At 37.3% G+C, this 19,166-nt stretch overlaps 2 protein-coding genes across 2 annotated transcripts; one reads left to right on the plus strand and one right to left on the minus strand.

Annotated features, from left to right (window-relative positions):
* The first annotated feature begins 8,572 nt into the window (after positions 1–8,572).
* On the plus strand, positions 8,573–14,777 carry LOC104121538 (casein kinase 1-like protein 2). Its single transcript, XM_009633556.4, has 14 exons — positions 8,573–8,981; positions 9,070–9,110; positions 9,548–9,617; positions 9,711–9,859; positions 9,935–10,030; positions 10,120–10,190; positions 12,235–12,296; positions 12,398–12,461; positions 12,552–12,636; positions 12,718–12,844; positions 12,964–13,046; positions 13,122–13,185; positions 13,543–13,679; positions 14,112–14,777. Exons 1-14 carry the CDS (start codon positions 8,906–8,908, stop codon positions 14,403–14,405), a joined length of 1,419 nt encoding a protein of 472 aa, XP_009631851.1. The 5' UTR covers positions 8,573–8,905; the 3' UTR covers positions 14,406–14,777.
* A 1,770-nt stretch (positions 14,778–16,547) lies between these two features.
* On the minus strand, positions 16,548–16,883 carry LOC138908659 (uncharacterized). Its single transcript, XM_070199340.1, has one exon. The coding sequence runs from the start codon at positions 16,881–16,883 to the stop codon at positions 16,548–16,550; it is 336 nt and encodes a 111-aa protein (XP_070055441.1).
* Between the last annotated feature and the right edge of the window lie 2,283 nt (positions 16,884–19,166).

The raw sequence follows: 19,166 nt of genomic DNA on the forward strand, positions 1-19,166 counted from the left end.
AATCGAAGAAGAGACAAGTCATCATGGGCCTTCCACTATATGTTTTATTATTTTTTATAATAACCCTCTTCTATAAAAGGGGGATCCTTGTAAGCCAAAGGGAGGGGGGAGAAAAAACAGGAGAAAGGAAGATCACTTCTTATATTGATAGTTATCCCCTTATGTTTGTTTTACTTATTCATTCTTTTTTGCTTATTATTTTCATTCTCACAGCCAACGATACATATACTTCCATTTCTCTACGCGATTTATATCGAATTGTATCGCATATCTTTAGAACCATACACAAATCTAACGTTATCCGATTTTTTCGGTAAACAGTTTGGTGCCCACTGTGGGGCTAAGGGTAACAGTGATCGTTTGATATAAATCTAAAGTACACGCCAGTTTGCAACTTCAAATCAGCAATGGCTTCACCTATCGACCACGAAGCCGACCTTCAAGATGAAACCAACAACTTAGCATCCGGGGCCGGAAGGCCACTCGATGATGGCACTGAGGCCAGAATCGAAGCACCCGAAATTCGAGCCGAAGTACCATTGGATGTTATTTCACAAATAGCTCTAGGGGCGAATCAGCGTTCCGAACCGGAAAGAAGCATTCAGGGCGGTACTCGATCCGTAGCTCGAGACACCCATAATGTGGAGGAGATCGGAGTCAGCTTACGGTTGATCTTCGAGATGTTACAAGCCCAACAAATAGCGATAGCTCAGTTGCAGAGCCAAACTCAGGTACAAAGCAAGCCGGAGCCCAATCCGCTTCGAGAAGTAACCCACAGAACGGAACCAGCCATAGAGAAGTCAAATGAGCAAGAATCGTGGACTACTCCCGAAATTATTAAATTGCTCGAGGAACTCACAAAACGAGTCGAAGCCAACGATAAAAAAATAGAGACATATAATTTCAGGGTCAACCAAATCCCGGGAGCTCCACCAATGATAAAAGGTCTAGATTCGAAAAAATTCATTCAAAAACCTTTTCCCTCGAGTGTAGCCCCAAAATCAATCCCCAAAAAATTCTGTATGCCCAAAATACCCAAATATAACGGAACGACCGACCCCAACGAGCACGTCACTTCTTACACGTGTGCCATCAAGGATAATGATTTGGAAGATGATGAGATCGAATCTGTATTATTGAAAAATTTCGGTGAAACCCTGTCAAAGGGGGCAATGATATGGTATCATAATTTACCATCTAACTCCATTGATTCTTTTGCTATGCTTGCAGATTGTTTCGTAAAAGCACATGCCGGAGCCATAAAGGTTGAAACCAGAAAGTCGGACCTGTTCAAGGTAATACAAAAGGATAACGAGATGCTAAGGGAGTTCATAGCTCGTTTTCAAACAGAACGAATGGATCTGCCACCAGTCACAGATGATTGGGTTGTTCAAACTTTCACTCAAGGTCTAAATGAGCGGAGCTCGAGGGCTTCACGGCGGCTGAAGCAAAATCTGATTGAGTACCCAGCTATTACTTGGGCCAATGTGCACAATCGATATCAATCCAAAATAAGAGTCGAAGATGACCAGTTGACTCCTAGGTCCGTTACAAAAAAGCAAAAGTCGACCAGAGATCGATACCAGCCATATAGCGAAAACGATACTACTGCTGAGTATCCGAGGCCTCTTTAAAACCAACCTCGTACACAGGGGGGCTTTATCATTGAACACATATGTGATGATTATCAAGTTTGGTGCGAAAGAAGTTACTTCGTTATTTCATGACAAACAGTGTCTCAACGGGAAACGTCGTAAGGGCCAAATGGTCAAAACGAACCATGCTTATATAGTTGGCCCAAGCCTTGACGCAAAGCATGAACCCATGTATAATGACTTGCAAAGAAAGCTCTCTTCTCTACCGATATCCTATGTTCAAGATTTATTATGCAAACAACATCGAGTTCGAATTATTCGCTCGACCGCCAAGCCTACGGGCTACCTTTATTTTGAGTTCGAGCAATTATTCACTCGACCATTAAGCCTACGGGCTACTTTGATTATTATGCCTACGGACTACATTGCATCGAGTTCGAACCATTCGCTCGACTGCCAAGCCTACGGGCTACCTTTATTTCGAGTTCGAGCAATCACTCACTCGACCATTAAGCCTACGGGCTACTTTGACTATTATGCCTACGGACTACATTGCATCGAGTTCGAACCATTCGCTCGACTGCCAAGCCTACGGGCTACCTTTATTTCGAGTTTGAGCAATCACTCACTCGACCATTACGCCTACAGGCTACTTCGACTATTACGCCTACGGGCTACATCGCATCGAGTTCGAATCATTCGCTCGACTGCCAAGCCTACGGGCTACTTTGACTATTATGCCTACGGGCTACATTGCATCGAGTTCGAACCATTCACTCGACTGCCAAGCCTAAGGGCTACCTTTATTTCGAGTTCGAGCAATTACTCACTCGACCATTAAGCCTACGGGCTACTTCGACTATTATGCCTACGGGCTACATTTCATCGAGTTCGAATCATTCGCTCGACTGCCAAGCCTACGGGCTACCTTTATTTCGAGTTCGAGCAATCACTCACTCGACCATTAAGCCTACGGGCTACTTTGACTATTATGCCTACGGGCTACATTGCATCGAGTTCGAACCATTCGCTCGACTGCCAAGCCTACGGGCTACCTTTATTTCGAGTTCGAGCAATCACTCACTCGACCATTAAGCCTACAGGCTACTTCGACTATTACGCCTACGGGCTACATCGCATCGAGTTCGAATCATTCGCTCGACTGCCAAGCCTACGGGCTACTTTGACTATTATGCCTACGGGCTACATTGCATCGAGTTCGAACCATTCATTCGACTGCCAAGCCTAAGGGCTACCTTTATTTCGAGTTCGAGCAATCACTCACTCGACCATTAAGCCTACGAGCTACTTCGACTATTATGCCTACGGGCTACATTTCATCGAGTTCGAATCATTCGCTCGACTGCCAAGCCTACGGGCTACCTTTATTTCGATTTCGAATAATCACTCACTCGACCATTAAGCCTACGGGCTACTTCGACTATTATGCCTACGGGCTAGATTGCATCAAGTTCGAATCATTCATTTGACTACCAAGCCTACGGGCTACCTTTATTTCGAGTTCGAGCAATCACTCGCTTGACTATTACGCCTACGGGCTACATTATTTCGAGCAAAACTACTCATTTCTTCGAGTTAGAATAAACACTTAACTATTTAAGCTGAAGGACGCTCGAGCCCGATAAAGCAAAGGGGACTACCCACGAGGCCCGAAGGCAACAGAGATTTAAATTCAAACTATCTATTTAGTTTGAAAGGTCATTTCTCTTCAAAAAGAAGAAATATTTGTATTTACAAATTTTTTGTATAGAGGCGGCGAAAACGCCATCAGAAGTTACCTGATTCAAAGTATGTTGGGCCTCGTTGAAAAGACAGGCGGGCCCTGTCGCATTCATCACTAATTGATCTTCTCCAGTCACCAAGGACCGAAGGTAACTGACAATTCCCACAGGGGAAGAAAGAATTCGGGTATCCTCGATAAAGTCGGTGACTGTAAAGTCGCATAAGATGATCGAGCATTACATACGTCATGGTCGGGATCGATAAAAACATCAGTGTATATCTGATCGAGCTGCTGGAAAATCATATCGTTTCTCACCACATCCTTTTCCAAGAAATGAGGGGACTATCTGTATACGGTCGAAATAGATTTCGGCCTTCCTACGTTTGATCGAGTTCGAGTGTTAAAAAGCCGGAATGAGGTTTTGGGAGTGAGCTCTGAGGTCGGTACTAATGAACCTCGAGCCCGAAGATCACTCGAGGAGGCAGCTCGATAATCCTATCAAGCCCGTGGCCGAATCGATCCGCAAGGCACTGCTTCGAGGTCGGAAATACGTGACATCCATCTCGAAGGTCGAACTCGATCCGAGACCGAAGGGCCTGACCCAGTAACGAGTTCGAGCTAGTACTGAGCTCACAGACAAGAGCCGTTGTAACCGTACCAAGAGAGAGAATCTTGGCGGGAATCGAAGAAGAGACAAGTCATCATGGGCCTTCCACTATATGTTTTATTATTTTTTATAATAACCCTCTTCTATAAAAGGGGGATCCTTGTAAGCCAAAGGGATGGGGGAGGAAAAACAGGAGAAAGAAAGATCCCTTCTTATATTGATAGTTATCCCTTTATGTTTGTTTTACTTATTCATTCTTTTTTGCTTATTATTTTCATTCTCACAGCCAACGATACATATACTTCCATTTCTCTACGCGATTTATATCGAATTGTATCGCATATCCTTAGAACCATACACAAATCTAACGTTATCCGATTTTTTCGGTAAACAGTTTGGCGCCCACCGTGGTGCTAAGGGTAACAGTGATCGTTTGATATAAATCTAAAGTACACGCCAGTTTGCAACTTCAAATCAGCAATGGCTTCACCTATCGACCACGAAGCCGGCCTTCAACATGAAACCAACAACTTAGCATCCGGGGCCGGAAGGCCACTCGATGATGGAAATGAGGCTCGAATCGAAGCACCCGAAATTCGAGCCGAAGTACCATTGGATGTTAATTCACAAATAGCTCTAGGGGCGAATCAGCGTTTTGAACCGGAAAGAAGCATTCAGGGCGGTACTCGATCCGTAGCTCGAGACACCCATTATGTGGAGGAGATCGGAGTCAGCTTACGGTTGATCTTCGAGATGTTGCAAGCCCAGCAAATAGCGATAGCTCAGTTGCAGAGCCAAACTCAGGTACAAAGCAGGCCGAAGCCCAATCCGCTTTGAGAAGTAACCCACAGAACGGAACCTGCCATAGAGAAGTCAAATGAGCAAGAATCGGGGACTACTCCCGAAATTACTAAATTGCTCGAAGAACTCACAAATCGAGTCGAAGCCGACGATAAAAAAATAGAGACATATAATTCCAGGGTCGACCAAATCCCGGGAGCTCCACCAATGATAAAAGGTCTAGATTCGAAAAAAATTCATTCAAAAGCCTTTTCCCTCGAGTGTAGCCCCAAAACCAATCCCCAAAAAATTCCGTATGCCTGAAATACCCAAATATAACGGAACGACCAACCCCAACGAGCACGTCACTTCTTACACGTGTGCCATCAAGGGCAATGATTTGGAAGATGATGAGATCGAATCTGTATTATTGAAAAAATTCTGTGAAACTCTGTCAAAGGGGCAATGATATGGTATCATAATTTACCATCTAACTCCATTGATTCTTTTGTTATGCTTGCAGATTGTTTCGTAAAAGCACATGCCGGAGCCATAAAGGTCGAAACCAAAAAGTCGGACATGTTCAAGGTAATACAAAAGGATAACGAGATGCTAAGAGAGTTCGTAGCTCGTTTTCAAACGGAACGAATGGATCTGCCACCAGTCACAGACGATTGGGTTGTTCAAGCTTTCACTCAAGGTCTAAATGAGCGAAGCTCGAGGGCTTCACGGCGGCTGAAGCAAAATCTGATTGAGTACTCAGCTATTACTTGGACCGATGTTCACAATCGATATCAATCCAAAATAAGAGTCGAAGATGACCAGTTGATTTCTAGGTCCGTTACAAAAAAGCAAAAGTCGACCAGAGATAGATACCAGCCATATAGCGGAAACGATACTACTGTTGAGTATCCGAGGCCTCTTTAAAATCAACCTCGTACACATGGGGGCTTTATCATTGAACGCATCTGTGATGATTATCAAGTTCGGTGCGAAAGAAGTTACTTCGTTATTTCATGACAAACAGTGTCTCAACGGGAAACGTCGTAAGGGCCAAATGGTCAAAACGAACCATGCTTATACAGTTGGCCCGAGCCTTGACGCAAAGCATAAACCCATGTATAATGACTTGCAAAGAAAGCTCTCTTATTTACCAATATCCTATGTTCAAGATTTATTATGCAAACAGCATCGAGCAATCATTCACTCGACCATTAAGCCTACGGGCTACTTTGACTATTATGCCTACAGGTTACATTGCATCGAGTTCGAACTATTCGCTCGACTGCCAAGCCTACGGGCTACCTTTATTTCGAGTTCGAGCAATCACTCACTCAACCATTAAGCCTACGGGCTACTTTGACTATTATGCCTACGGGCTACATTGCATCGAGTTCGAACCATTCGCTCGACTGCCAAGCCTACGGGCTACCTTTATTTCGAGTTTGAGCAATCACTCACTCGACCATTAAGCCTACGGGCTACTTCGACTATTACGCCTACGGGCTACATCGCATCGAGTTCGAATCATTCGCTCGACTGCCAAGCCTACGGGCTACTTTGACTACTATGCATACGGGCTACATTGCATCGAGTTCGAACCATTCACTCGACTGCTAAGCCTAAGGGCTACCTTTATTTTGAGTTCGAGCAATCATTCACTCGACCATTAAGCCTACAGGCTACTTCGACTATTATGCCTATGGGCTACATTGCATCGAGTTCGAATCATTCGCTCGACTGCCAAGCCTAAGGGCTACCTTTATTTCGAGTTCGAACAATCACTCACTCGACCATTTAGCCTACGGGCTACTTCGACTATTATGCCTACGGGCTACATTGCATCAAGTTCGAATCATTCATTTGACTACCAAGCCTACGAGCTACCTTTATTTCGAGTTCGAGCAATCACTCGCTCGACTATTACGCCTAGGGGCTACATTATTTCGAGCAAAACTACTCATTTCTTCGAGTTAGAATAAACACTTGACTATTTAAGCTGAAGGACGCTCGAGCCCGATAAAGCAAAGGGGACTACCCACGAAGCCCGAAAGAAACAGAGATTTAAATTCAAACTATCTATTTAGTTTGAAAGGTCATTTCTCTTCAAAAAGAAGAAATATTTGTATTTACAAATTTTTTGTACAGAGGCGGCGAAAACGCCATCAGAAGTTACCTGATTCAAAGCATGTTGGGCCTCGCTGAAAAGACAGGCGGGCTCCGTCGCATTCATCACTGATTGATCTTCTCCGGTCACCAAAGACCAAAGGTAACTGACAATTCCCACAGGGGAAGAAAAAATTCGGGTATCCTCGATAAAGTCGGGGACTGTAAAGACGCATAAGATGATCGAGCATTACATACATCATGGTCGGGATCGATAAAAATATCAGTGTATATCTGATCGAGCTGCTGGGAAATCATATCGTTTCTCGCCACATCCTTTTCCGAGAAACGAGGGGACTATCTGTATACGGTCGAAATAGATTTCGGCCTTCCTACGTTCGATCGAGTTCGAGTGTTAAAAAACCGGAATGAAGTTTTGGGAGTGAGCTCTGAGGTCGGTACTAACGAACCTCGAGCCCGAAGGTCACTCGAGGAGGCGGCTCGATAATCCTATCGAGCCTGTGGCCGAATCGATCCGCAAGGCACTGCTTCGAGGTCGGAAATACGCGACGTCCATCTCGAAGGTCGAACTCGATCCGAGACCGAAGGGCCCGACCCAGTAACGAGTTCGAGCTAGTACCGAGCTCACAGACAAGAGCCGTTGCAACCGCACCAAGAGAGAGAATCTTGGCGGGAATCGAAGAAGAGACAAGTCACCATGGGCCTTCCACTATATATTTTATTATTTTTTATAATAACCCTCTTCTATAAAAGGGGGATCCTTGTAAGCCAAAGAGGCAGGGAGAGAGGAAAAACAGGAGAAAGGAAGATCACTTCTTATATTGATAGTTATCCCCTTATGTTTGTTTTACTTATTCATTCTTTTTTGCTTATTATTTTCATTCTTACAGCCAACGATACATATACTTCCATTTCTCTACGCGATTTATATCGAATTGTATCGCATATCCTTAGAACCACACACAAATCTAACGTTATCTAATTTTTCCGTTAAACACTTAGAAAAAAATGTAATTTTGATTTTAAACGTGCCACAACAAGTGGAGGAATTAAGCTTAATTGTTATGCATACATTATATCTTGTGTTGGTCAAATGCTTTTCTAGAATTCCTTTAATACAAATTAATTACGCGAAATTAGCATGGGCTAGCGAGTTTTCAGACTTATAATCGAAAATAGCCGGTGTTTGTAAAGTTATTGAAAAATAATTACTATTTTATACAGAGACAAAACTTGGACAAAAATATCCTAGCTGAAACGGAAAATTCCAGTATAATATGCTAGATTATGGAACTATTGTGTATAAACTTGTAGCATATTATGTTGAAACTCGAGTACATTATAAAATTCCAGCATATTACATTGGAATCTCATATGTAAAAAATTCGAACTCCATCACAATATGCTTAAATTTTTTCAGATTCTTAAGGGGTATTTTTGTACATATTTTATCGTTACATGAACAAGTGACTACATTTCGTTTACTTTTAAAATTGTAACTATTTTTCAATAACCAACGATAAATTATACTCCATTATTTCTGATTTTCCCCATTAATTACTATCAAAGTAAGATGGAATACACCACATAAAGCTGAATATAAAGGATTTATCTAACTAATTCGAGATTAAAGGCAAAATTAATTGACAAAAGACAGGTTAAAAATGGAATAACGGAGTTGGGTCTTAATTCAATACCCGCGAAAAAAAAAGGGAAAACGTAAAATGCAGTAGGAAGAAGAAGATTAGAGAGAGAGAGAGAGAGAGAGTTGGATCAAAAGCAAAGCTGAAGCAGTAATGTAAAAGATTAAAAGATGATTCTTCTCCTGCTCCAACGCCATGACCTCCGAGGGAACAACAAGACAAAAAGCTGAAATCTGCATATATTAAATCATATTTTATCCATTAATTTCTTTCATAAGATAAACCTAATAATAGCTTTTTTCTTCTTTGGATCCATTTTTGTGGATTAATTTGTTGATTCAAAGTTTTCCTATTTATAACTGGGTTTTCGTTTAATTATTTTCCTAATTAATCATCGAGCCTCTAATTAATGGAGCCTCGTGTTGGTAATAAGTTTCGTTTGGGCCGGAAAATCGGTAGCGGCTCCTTTGGTGAGATCTACCTCGGTATACACATTCTTCAATTTTGCTCTTTGTAATTAATTTTTTTGTTTTGTTTTTCATTTGTGGATAATTATAATTTTGTCATTTTCAGGGACTAATGTTCAGACTAATGAAGAGGTTGGCGTTAAGCTGGTAAATATTGAATTTTCATTTGCTTTTTTCCAAATTTTTAACATTCAGCACGTACCTGTTAGTATAATTCTGTATTTTTGTAGCTTCCTGATTGCTTAAGTAAGGAATTCGAGCTGCTATTAGTTAAAAGTTGGAGTATTTCTCATTATTTGTTAGTATGAATTACTTTAACTTTTTCCTCACTTGCATTTAGATCTAGAAGCTGCATAATCCTGAATATAATATTTACACCAGCAACAGTAAATGGATATTCCCAGGCAGCTCTTTTACCCCCCTGGTTTTTAGTAGCTGAAACAAATGAAAGGATCTAAATAACCTAACATGATATTGAAATAGTTATTAGCTTGTGGAACACTAGAAATCCTATTTATGTTCAAAGATTGGTGGAACATTTTTGTCATTGCGATTAAAATACTTTTGCTGTTTCTATTACTCAGGAAAATGTGAAGACAAAGCATCCTCAACTATTATATGAATCAAAGTTGTATAAAATACTACAAGGAGGAAGTAATTTCTCATTCTCTTGTTGGTTACTATTGCTTCTTTTACACGATGTTTATACCTTGTCCTTATCAGTTGGAATTTTTTTGACGTTGATAGCTGGAATTCCCAATTTGAAATGGTTTGGAGTCGAAGGAGATTATAATGTCCTTGTGATGGATTTACTGGGACCTAGTCTTGAAGATCTCTTCAATTTCTGCAGTAGGAAGCTGTCCTTAAAGACTGTTCTTATGCTTGCAGACCAGATGGTAGGTGTGAAGTTTTGCACTTGTTATTTATTTCGTTAACTCTATAAACCTGTTTTCGTCGTACTCAATTTTCAGATAAATCGAGTTGAATTTGTACATGCCAAATCTTTTCTTCATCGAGATATAAAACCAGACAACTTCTTGATGGGATTAGGAAGACGTGCAAATCAGGTATTGGGATCAAAGCTATTGGTTGCTATACATCCACTTGTTGCTGGTAGGAAAATTATTGATTCATCACTACCATTTTTTACATATAGGTCTATGTAATTGATTTTGGGCTGGCCAAGAAGTATAGGGACTCCACCACCCATCAGCATATTCCATATAGGTAAGCTCCCAAAAACACCCCGCCCCATCTATTTTTTGATTAATCATATAGGTAAGCTCCTTTGAACTTTTCAAGAGAGGATAAGATAATCTTCTATCTATGGGATTGAGGATGGTTTCATAACAAGTATGAGCTCTATTTTGTCTTGTTGTAGATTTTTCTATGAAGGGACAAAAAAGATGAATTCTTTTAGTTTGCATCAACTCTATAACACTATGATCCTTTCTTCCTCCTTCAGAGATACTCCTGTATTTCAATTAGTTTGTCCCTTTTTGACTTGTGAGACTTATTAACAGTAGAGTTCAAGATAAGAGTTGTTTAATATCTGTAGGGAATTATTGTGACCAGAGTTTGACTTTTGTGTTGTAGAAGAACAAAGTAGAGGTTAAAGGTCTACTGAGAAGAATGATATATTTATCCGTTAAAACCTCTTTTGGCATGTAAAATGAATCAAGAAATTACTTTCAAAGAAAACGGATGGTAGACATCCCAAACAGAAAAGTAAAACAAGTGCTTATGGTTTGAGGGAGTTGTAAGTAAAGACATAGGGAATTTCAGTTTGTTTCTTTTCTCTCTTTAAATCATAAGATACTATCCTAGTCAAACACCAAGCGAGTCCAAAATTACCAGCTACATTGGGTCTCCTAGATTTCTTGGTATTGACACAATGTGATGTAGAGTTACTAGGATCGTTATATGTGTTGGTATCACTAGTATATCACAAATTGGTATCAGAAATTTGGTATAAGCAAATTAGTCATTAGAAACTTAGAACTGCATCAGAAATTTAAAATGGTTTTTCATCTTATCTAACATGATTTCACTTAGATATCAAATTTGATATCTAAGTGAAATAAGTGATGTTAAAATGTGATATTTTTGTAAAAGAGTTTCACCGTTCATCTAAATAAACAATTCTTTTTCATCCAAATGATTATTATTTGTATTTATAACTATTTTTCTTGAAGTACACATTTTTTTCCTTCATTGGCATCTTTCTCAAGCCCACACTTCACTTGATCTTTGTACTTAAAAGTTAAAACCCTAGAAGATCTTGACTCTTTTCTAGGCTTTTTTGCCTTTGACAATACTGACTCCCACTTAAGAGGCAAGAAGCAGCAGATGAAATGGCTTATGAATTTTAGAATATGAAATATACTATGTTTTTAATGAAGGAAGAAATTACATTTAAAAAGGCATCAAGAAGATGCTAAAGCTTATAAAATAGGTGAGTAAGCTCCTACACAGACAAAACATGAAATATACATTATTAACTTAAAAAAGGAAACTTACATCATTTATAGCTTCTGCTGTGGATCTTTCTCCTGTCTTTCCAGCTCAAATGCTTGCTTATATTCATTTTCTAATTTTCTAGAGTGAGAATGAATTATTTAAACAAGAATATTATCGGAATTTCTTAAAAATTATAATAGGTCAAGATGCTGGCTTCCATTCAAGTCCTATACCTCTATAATGTATTCTAGTTATCTCTTTTTTCATTAACTCCGGTTAGGCAGTGACGTTAGAGAAAAATTTGGTAACTTATTTCTCAAGTCCAGATAAAGGAAGAGAGTTACAGTAAGTTGACTGCCAGCGTAAAAATAGTCAAATCATGATATCGTCAACCTCAGCTAGTTTGACGTCGAGGCATGTTGGTTAATTTTTCCTATGGTTAGAGTTCATTTTCCTAAGTTCCCTTGATTGATTCTCTTTCTCTCTCTGAGTTACTGGTGGAAGGAGAAGGCTTCATCAATCTAGTGCCACCATGTCTAATTGCCATGGAGATGTTTTCATTATTTATTCGAAAGACACACTATTTACTGAAATTTAAGTAGTGAGAGGAGAGTATTGCGGTTGGTTTGTATTGAGGTAGGTTATTTGATTTTTGAGCTTGTCAAAGTTGTAGTATTTATTTTTTGTGTTCAGTTCCGTTATAGTACACTTTTGAGATTCTTTTCTCATGCGATTTGTTAGCTAAGAAAATGATTTATCTCTAGATAATGAATGAGTAATTTTATTTTATTCTTCTAATTTTCAAATACAGAGAAAACAAAAATTTGACAGGAACTGCCAGATATGCAAGCATGAATACTCACCTTGGCATAGGTAAGCTTTTGGTTTTTTAAACTTTTGTACAATTTTGTGTATGTGGATTGCGCTTATTCTTGAAGCTATCCTTGATTCCTTTGTTGCTATCAAACCTATAGAACAAAGCCGAAGGGATGATTTGGAGTCACTGGGTTATGTTCTAATGTATTTCTTAAGAGGAAGGTAGAATCTCTTTATGTATATCTCCTTTTTTTTAATTTGCTTTCACTCTTCTTTCTTGACATATCTATTTACTGATTTCAAAATGTGTAGTCTTCCTTGGCAGGGGCTGAAAGCAGGCACAAAGAAACAGAAGTATGAGAGGATCAGTGAGAAGAAAGTTTCAACATCAATAGAGGCATTTTATGTTCTTAACATTTTTCTTATGCTAGCGATATGATTTTTAATGATGATGCTGACACAAATTTTTCTTTTCTAGACATTGTGTCGTGGCTATCCTACAGAGTTTGCATCATATTTTCACTACTGTCGATCACTGAGATTTGAGGATAAACCAGATTATGCTTATCTCAAGAGAATTTTTCGTGACCTTTTCATTCGTGAAGGTATGATTATTTCTTGCTTTCCATACAATAATACTAGCTGTATAAGCTCAATTAATGTTTTTTTCTAGAATCTGTATTATTCATTTTTGCTTTTTTCTCCTCTTTTTTCGTCTTTTCAGGTTTTCAGTTTGATTATGTATTTGACTGGACTATTTTGAAATATCAGCAGTCACAACTTGCCAATCCTCCATCTCGTGCTCTTGTGAGTGACTTAGGCAGATCAGTTGTGTGTTAATTGGCCTCAAAATGTTGAAATGAAATGGTAATTTTGGTACAGGGTGGTACTGCTGGACCAAGTTCAGGGATGCCTCATGCTCTTGCTAATGTTGAGAGGCAATCAGGTGGGTCTCTTATGTATCTCTACTTCAAGCATAAAAGAAAATTATGAGCAATCAGTGCATGTTAGAGCTTTGGGGTTTGCCGATGGTAGACTTATAATGAAACTGGACATTACTTCCAACAAAGCTTGTATAAGTTTCTTTGCTGTTTACTACTTACTGTCCATAGAATTTCATCCTCAGATCATTCCTAATAAATGTTATCTCTAGCCTTTAATGGAAAAAGTACAATTAGCATGTGAAGTGTTCACTAGTTCATAATCTTAGTTAATTTTGTTCAGGGAAGTAATTCTAATATGCAATCTTCTAGTTTGCTATTTCCTTGGGACCTGCAAATTACATGCTAGACATATAATGCAGGTGGTGAAGAAGGTCGGCCTAATGGTTATTCTTCAGCAAATCTTACACGTAATAGGAACACAGGGCTGCATTTCAACTCTGGAAGCTTAGCTAAGCAAAAAGGGACAGTTGGCAATGATTTATCCACGGGTAAAGAGGTGAGTCCTCGCTCTGTCGCTCTTGTTGTTTTACAGTAAATTGTGACACTTTTACAGAATTACCAGTCGGCACAAGATTGTGAGTGCGACCAACTTTGTTAAGCTATAGATGGCATAATTTGTGGCATTTTAATTTACCAAAATCATCAATTTTGTGTCGTTTTTTCTTGGTTACTACTTATTTGTATTTATCTCTCATCTGCATTGCACTTTTTCCTAGTAGACATCACAAAACCTTCCATCATTTGACATTTTCTTTCGTCAATATAACTGCTTGCCTGAGAAAAATTCATTCCACATGGTAGAAGCAGGATTTAGCGCGATAAAAAATCTAGTACAGTTTGCAGATTACAGGCTAATATATTCTCATGTTTTGTGATTCTATTGACAACCAGCGAAGATAAAAGAATTTTGACTGAGCTCTTGTTGCAGTTATCCAGTTCTAATTTTTTCCGAACAAGTGGATCATCAAGGCATCCAGCTGTGTCTAGCAGTCGTGACCCAGTGTTCACTGGTGGTGAACCTGATCCCTCTCACACCCGGAAAACAGATGCCAGTCCAGGACATCTCCGTAAAACTACCAGTGCTGCGCAGAGAAGTTCACCAATTTTGTCATCAGATCAGAAGCGCAGCTCCTCCACTAAAATGGACAAGAATTTCGAGGCCGCCCTTAAAGGAATAGAGGGCCTGAGTGTTAATAAAAATGATGAGAGGCTGCATTACTAGATGTGCTTCTCTGGTTACTGTAAATCTTGGCAAAACAATTACACCAACTTGGGGGGTAAAGATACACTTTGCTACGAGTCGCCATCACGAAAGACTAAAAATAGAAATTTACAGTGACCCCAATAACATGATAAGGAGATTAATGGGTCACAAAGCCAGATTTGAGATCCCCCTTGTAATCTGGTTTATGCTTGTCTATACATTTGGTGCTTTGTCTGTTTTTCTCATCTCTCCCCCTCCTTTATTAGAATTCTTAGTATTCCAAATGGTGCTATGTTGTGAAATTATGAAGATATTTTTTGTATGATCGGAGACTAAAATATTCACTTGAAACAGACATACTGTGTTGGAATTACACCCATCTTTTTGCTATTGTGGATGAATCTCAATTGCTAGCTATTCAAAATATTAAGCAGATGCCGTGTTTTTGAAGGAAAATATCCAAGATGGGTGATACACTTTTTGTCCAATGGAAAAAGTGAACTATAAAGTAAAAGGAAGCAGAAAGAAACTCCATCCCTATTAGCAGATTCCATCTTTTGGAAAGAAATATTAAAGATGGGTGATAGGAAATCATTCGTTGTCCAATATTAAGAAGTAAAAATAGATATCTTATTTGAATATGACGAAAGTTATTATTGAAAATATAAGTGTTTGCTTAAGAAAGAAAAACATTTTTCACCAAAGGAAAAGTAACTTCTTTTTCTTATCGACATGAGTCATTTTCTTTATAAATATCTACAGATACTTTTCAAGAAGTAGTTTTTAAGAAAATATGTTTCATCGAAAATAACTTTCGTCAATAAAACGCATCCGTAAATAAATAGAAGTAAAAGGAAGCCAATAATTCTAAGCGTGCATCTTCGAATATCGGCCTTATTAGTTATTTGTAACGATGAAAAGCTAATACTCCCTCTGGTCTACATTAATTAATTTTCTAGTTTTATTTTTGGTCCACAATATTGATATTTTCAAATATCAAGAAAAAATTAACTTCTTTTTCCGAAGTTTCCCTTGGATTAAAGACTCTAGGAGTATTTATTATATTTCTAATGAACAAATTAAGACTAATATGATCATTTCATTGTTAACTAATGCTAAAAGGTGAATTTCTTAATATATATATATATATATATGAAAATAGCCAAAAATCAATTAAACTGGACCAAAGGGAGTAACAAAGGTTAATAATAGGGCTGACCGAAAACAAAATAAAACAAGGTTAATAGGTTATGGAATTGAGCGAAACTTCCTAATACTAAAATGCACATGCTAAGCTAAAATATAAACTCGCACAATCTTCAAATATCTCTTTTCCCTTTCTACCAAATTCTCTTTGTGCTAAAGACAAAAACTCCGACCCAACCGGTGGAACCACCTCACATTTAGTAATTAGAGCCTGTTTGGATGGGCTTATTTTAAGTAACTTTTAAGTCAAAATAGTTTTTAAACCATAAGTTAGGATTTCTAGCTTTTGATTTTTGGATTGTTTTTGTCATTTTAGCTTAAAAACAAGTGCTTAAAAGCACTTTTTTTACTTTATCCAAACACTACAAAATGACTTAAAAGCGATTTTGGCTTAAAAGCACTTAAAATAAGCCAATTCAAACGGGCTCTTAGTACTATATTCTTATTCTTATGACTAAAAAGCAGCCTTCTTGAATTAATATCATCACATATAGATATTCCTGTTTCTCTTCTTCTTCTTTTTTCTGTTTTGTGTTTTGATTTTTGTATAATATTAGACTGAGATGAGCATAAATAAAAGGAAATAGCCGTAAAACTTGAGGTGTAATTGTTGCTATTAAACATGTCTCTAGAACATAAGGACCAATTTCTTTCTCAAGAGGAGACCAATCTATATATATATATTACATTGATGATTTTTTGCAAGATCACAACAATGAGCAATTTTTCTTAGCTCTGACAAATGGGATTCTGAAATCCCTTTTTTCATATAACTAACCAAAATAAAGAAGAGGGGAGAAGGGGGGGGGGGGGGGGGAGAACCCCCCACTTTATCACTCAATGATAGTACATTTTATATAAGTAAAAAATGCTTAAATTAAATATTTAAAAAAAAAGAAAAAAAAAAGACAATAGCCCAAGAAAATTACTAGTCAATTTGATGAAGTGCAAATTTCACCAGAATCCATGAACTACATGATTACAAGTATTCTTGATCCACCTAAAACTCTTTCTCAAAGAACCTTTCATTTTACCCTCCATAGCATATGATTTATATCCAATAACTCTTCTTTTCCTTTGCAATTCAGGATCATTAAAAGCCCAATTTCTTGAAGATGCTGTACTTTTGCTCTTCTTGATCTTCACTTCTTTATCTATGCCCCCATATGAATAAGGAGCATAGGAATTAGTACTAAAACTTCTCAAATCTTGCATATTTGTTGGACACCCATAATAATTTTCTATTTGCATCCTTCCTTCTCTTGTTGATACAGATCTAAAATTCTCCATATTTAGACACAAAAAGAGAGCTTTTTGGGGTGATTTGGTTTTTGCTTCAAAGTTTTGGTTTTGTGTAAAAATGGAATGACATATGGGAACAGCTGAAAGTGGTTGTGCCTTTGATATTTTATATTGTAATTTTTGAGTATCTCTTTTTTGCTCTCCTACTTTTTAACATTATTAAAGGCATGCTTTGACTTTTCCTAGGATAGAATGGATGTAAAATTATTGTAAGCTTTTAAATGTTATTCCCACCATTTACAGGTAACATGAGACATGAGTCATCAGCACTTCCTGAGTGAGGATCCTAATTTGCAACTTTCCATGTCATGATAATTTTTTTTAGTAAGGGAGCACTTCAATGTAATAAAAATTTATATTATAATGTTATAATTATATGTAATCATTTATTAAAAAAAAAGGCGAAATTAGGAATTTAAAATATGAAATAAACTACTTATACAACTAGTGGTGACAAAATGGATAAAAAAACAGTTATTCATTCATGTTATCCATTAAAAATGGGTTGGATAATAAACTTTTTAAAAACGGCCCAAATATAGATAAGAACTATATTATCCACTTAGAAAATGGATAATCAATGGATAACTAATGGGTTTAACTTTTATATTTATAAAGACTCAAATTGTGGGTTCCTCAAGTTTGGGAGATTAGAAATTCTCCCAAAAGTAATCATATTCAAGAAGTCTGTGTTCGTCGATTAACCATTTTCTATCCGTATTTAATATGAGTTGGTTCGGATAATTTATTCGTTTTTGTATTATCCGTTTTCTATCCGTCCATATCCGACCCTACTCATCCGTTTGACACCCCTAAATACAACACGTTAGAATGCATTAATATAAAAGTTCTTTCAGACTTAATATATAGAGTTAAATCTTATTCATATTATATCAATTTAAGTAAATTGTTTAGTTAAATGTCACTGAAAATTCTTTTCTTTTGTCCTCTACTACTACTCAATGGCCGCCTTTACCCAAGATTTTTTTATTCTTTTTTTGGGAGAAAAATCAAATGCCATATATCAGTCAATGTTGACCGTCGAATATCACATTGAAATTCTTTCTTTTATTCTTTGTCAATATAAAACATGTGAAAAAGAGGAGATGGAACTTTTCTGTTTAAATAAATCATTAGCAGGCTGTATTTGAAAAGGAATAGGTAGAAATCCCAATCAGACAATTAAGAGCCCTCTGAGTTTGATAGTTAACAGAAATTAATACTTATTTTTTCTTTCTTAACAGAAATGAAGTTTGACCAAGTCTGAATTACAGTCGTTCCGATCAGCACTTTTGTCGGTTTAATCACCAGGTAACTGAACTAATTCGAAATTGAGCGTGTACGTCTATTAGTAGGATAAAGTATTTCCTACTTAAAAGGGTAAAAATACCCTCGGCTAGCCAATTTTCTAATTGCTAATTGAAAAATAGTCAGCATTTACAAATTCATTGAAACATAGCCACTATGTTATGCGGAGATAAAATTTGAATAAAAACACTCTAGCTAAAACACGGAAAGTTCCAGCACAATATGCTGAATTATGGAACTCCTGCATATAAACTTTCAGCATATTCTGTTGGAACTCCAGTACATTATGAAATTCTAACATATTATGCTGGAATTTCATATGTAAAAAATTCGAACTACAATATATTATGCTGAAATTTTCTGGATTTTTAAGATTATTTTTGTTCAAATTTTATTTTTATATGAAAAAATAGCTAAATTTCAATTATTTTTAAAAATATGATTAATTTTCAATTACCAATTATAAATCAGGTCATTTCTAAGCAAATGATGCGGTATCCTAAGCAACCACTACACCTTTCGGTGGTTACACACTTGTTTTCTATTGTACGTAGTTATTTACCAACATTAATTAATTATTGCATGTTGTTTGATACTATTAATAGTATAGACAAAACTGTACTATTTGGTCATACTAAAATGGATTAGGAGAAAAAAAGGTAAGGGAAAGGGGAGCTAAGAGGACATCAAGACCTATCAATAAATGAGTGTTTGACTGTTTGTAGCGTAAAAACCTCAATTTCATAACTAATGTAACTTGCGTACTTCCAATAGCGTGTGGACCACAACTTTGGCCATTGATTTTGGTTCCAAAATTTGGTATACTATTTGAAGATTTTTTTTTTGGAGATAAAGTAGAGACGTGACATTAAACTTTGTAATATTTTATCTTTCGAAATTTTAAAAGTACATGATAGATGATAGTAAAGTAAATTTAAAAGGAAAAAAGAAGAGAAAAAGATG

The sequence above is a fragment of the Nicotiana tomentosiformis genome, chromosome 3 (genome assembly GCF_000390325.3).
Source record: "Nicotiana tomentosiformis chromosome 3, ASM39032v3, whole genome shotgun sequence".
NCBI lineage: Eukaryota > Viridiplantae > Streptophyta > Magnoliopsida > Solanales > Solanaceae > Nicotiana > Nicotiana tomentosiformis.

Excerpts from the sequence above, each read along its gene's own strand:
- LOC104121538 (XM_009633556.4), top strand. The coding sequence starts at position 8,906 with ATGGAGCCTCGTGTTGGTAATAAGTTTCGTTTGGGCCGGAAAATCGGT. Across the intron at positions 9,860-9,934 it reads TTATGCTTGCAGACCAGATG|ATAAATCGAGTTGAATTTGT; the intron begins GTAGGTGTGAAG and ends CTCAATTTTCAG. Across the intron at positions 12,845-12,963 it reads TGACCTTTTCATTCGTGAAG|GTTTTCAGTTTGATTATGTA; the intron begins GTATGATTATTT and ends TCGTCTTTTCAG.
- LOC138908659 (XM_070199340.1), bottom strand. The coding sequence starts at position 16,883 with ATGGAGAATTTTAGATCTGTATCAACAAGAGAAGGAAGGATGCAAATA.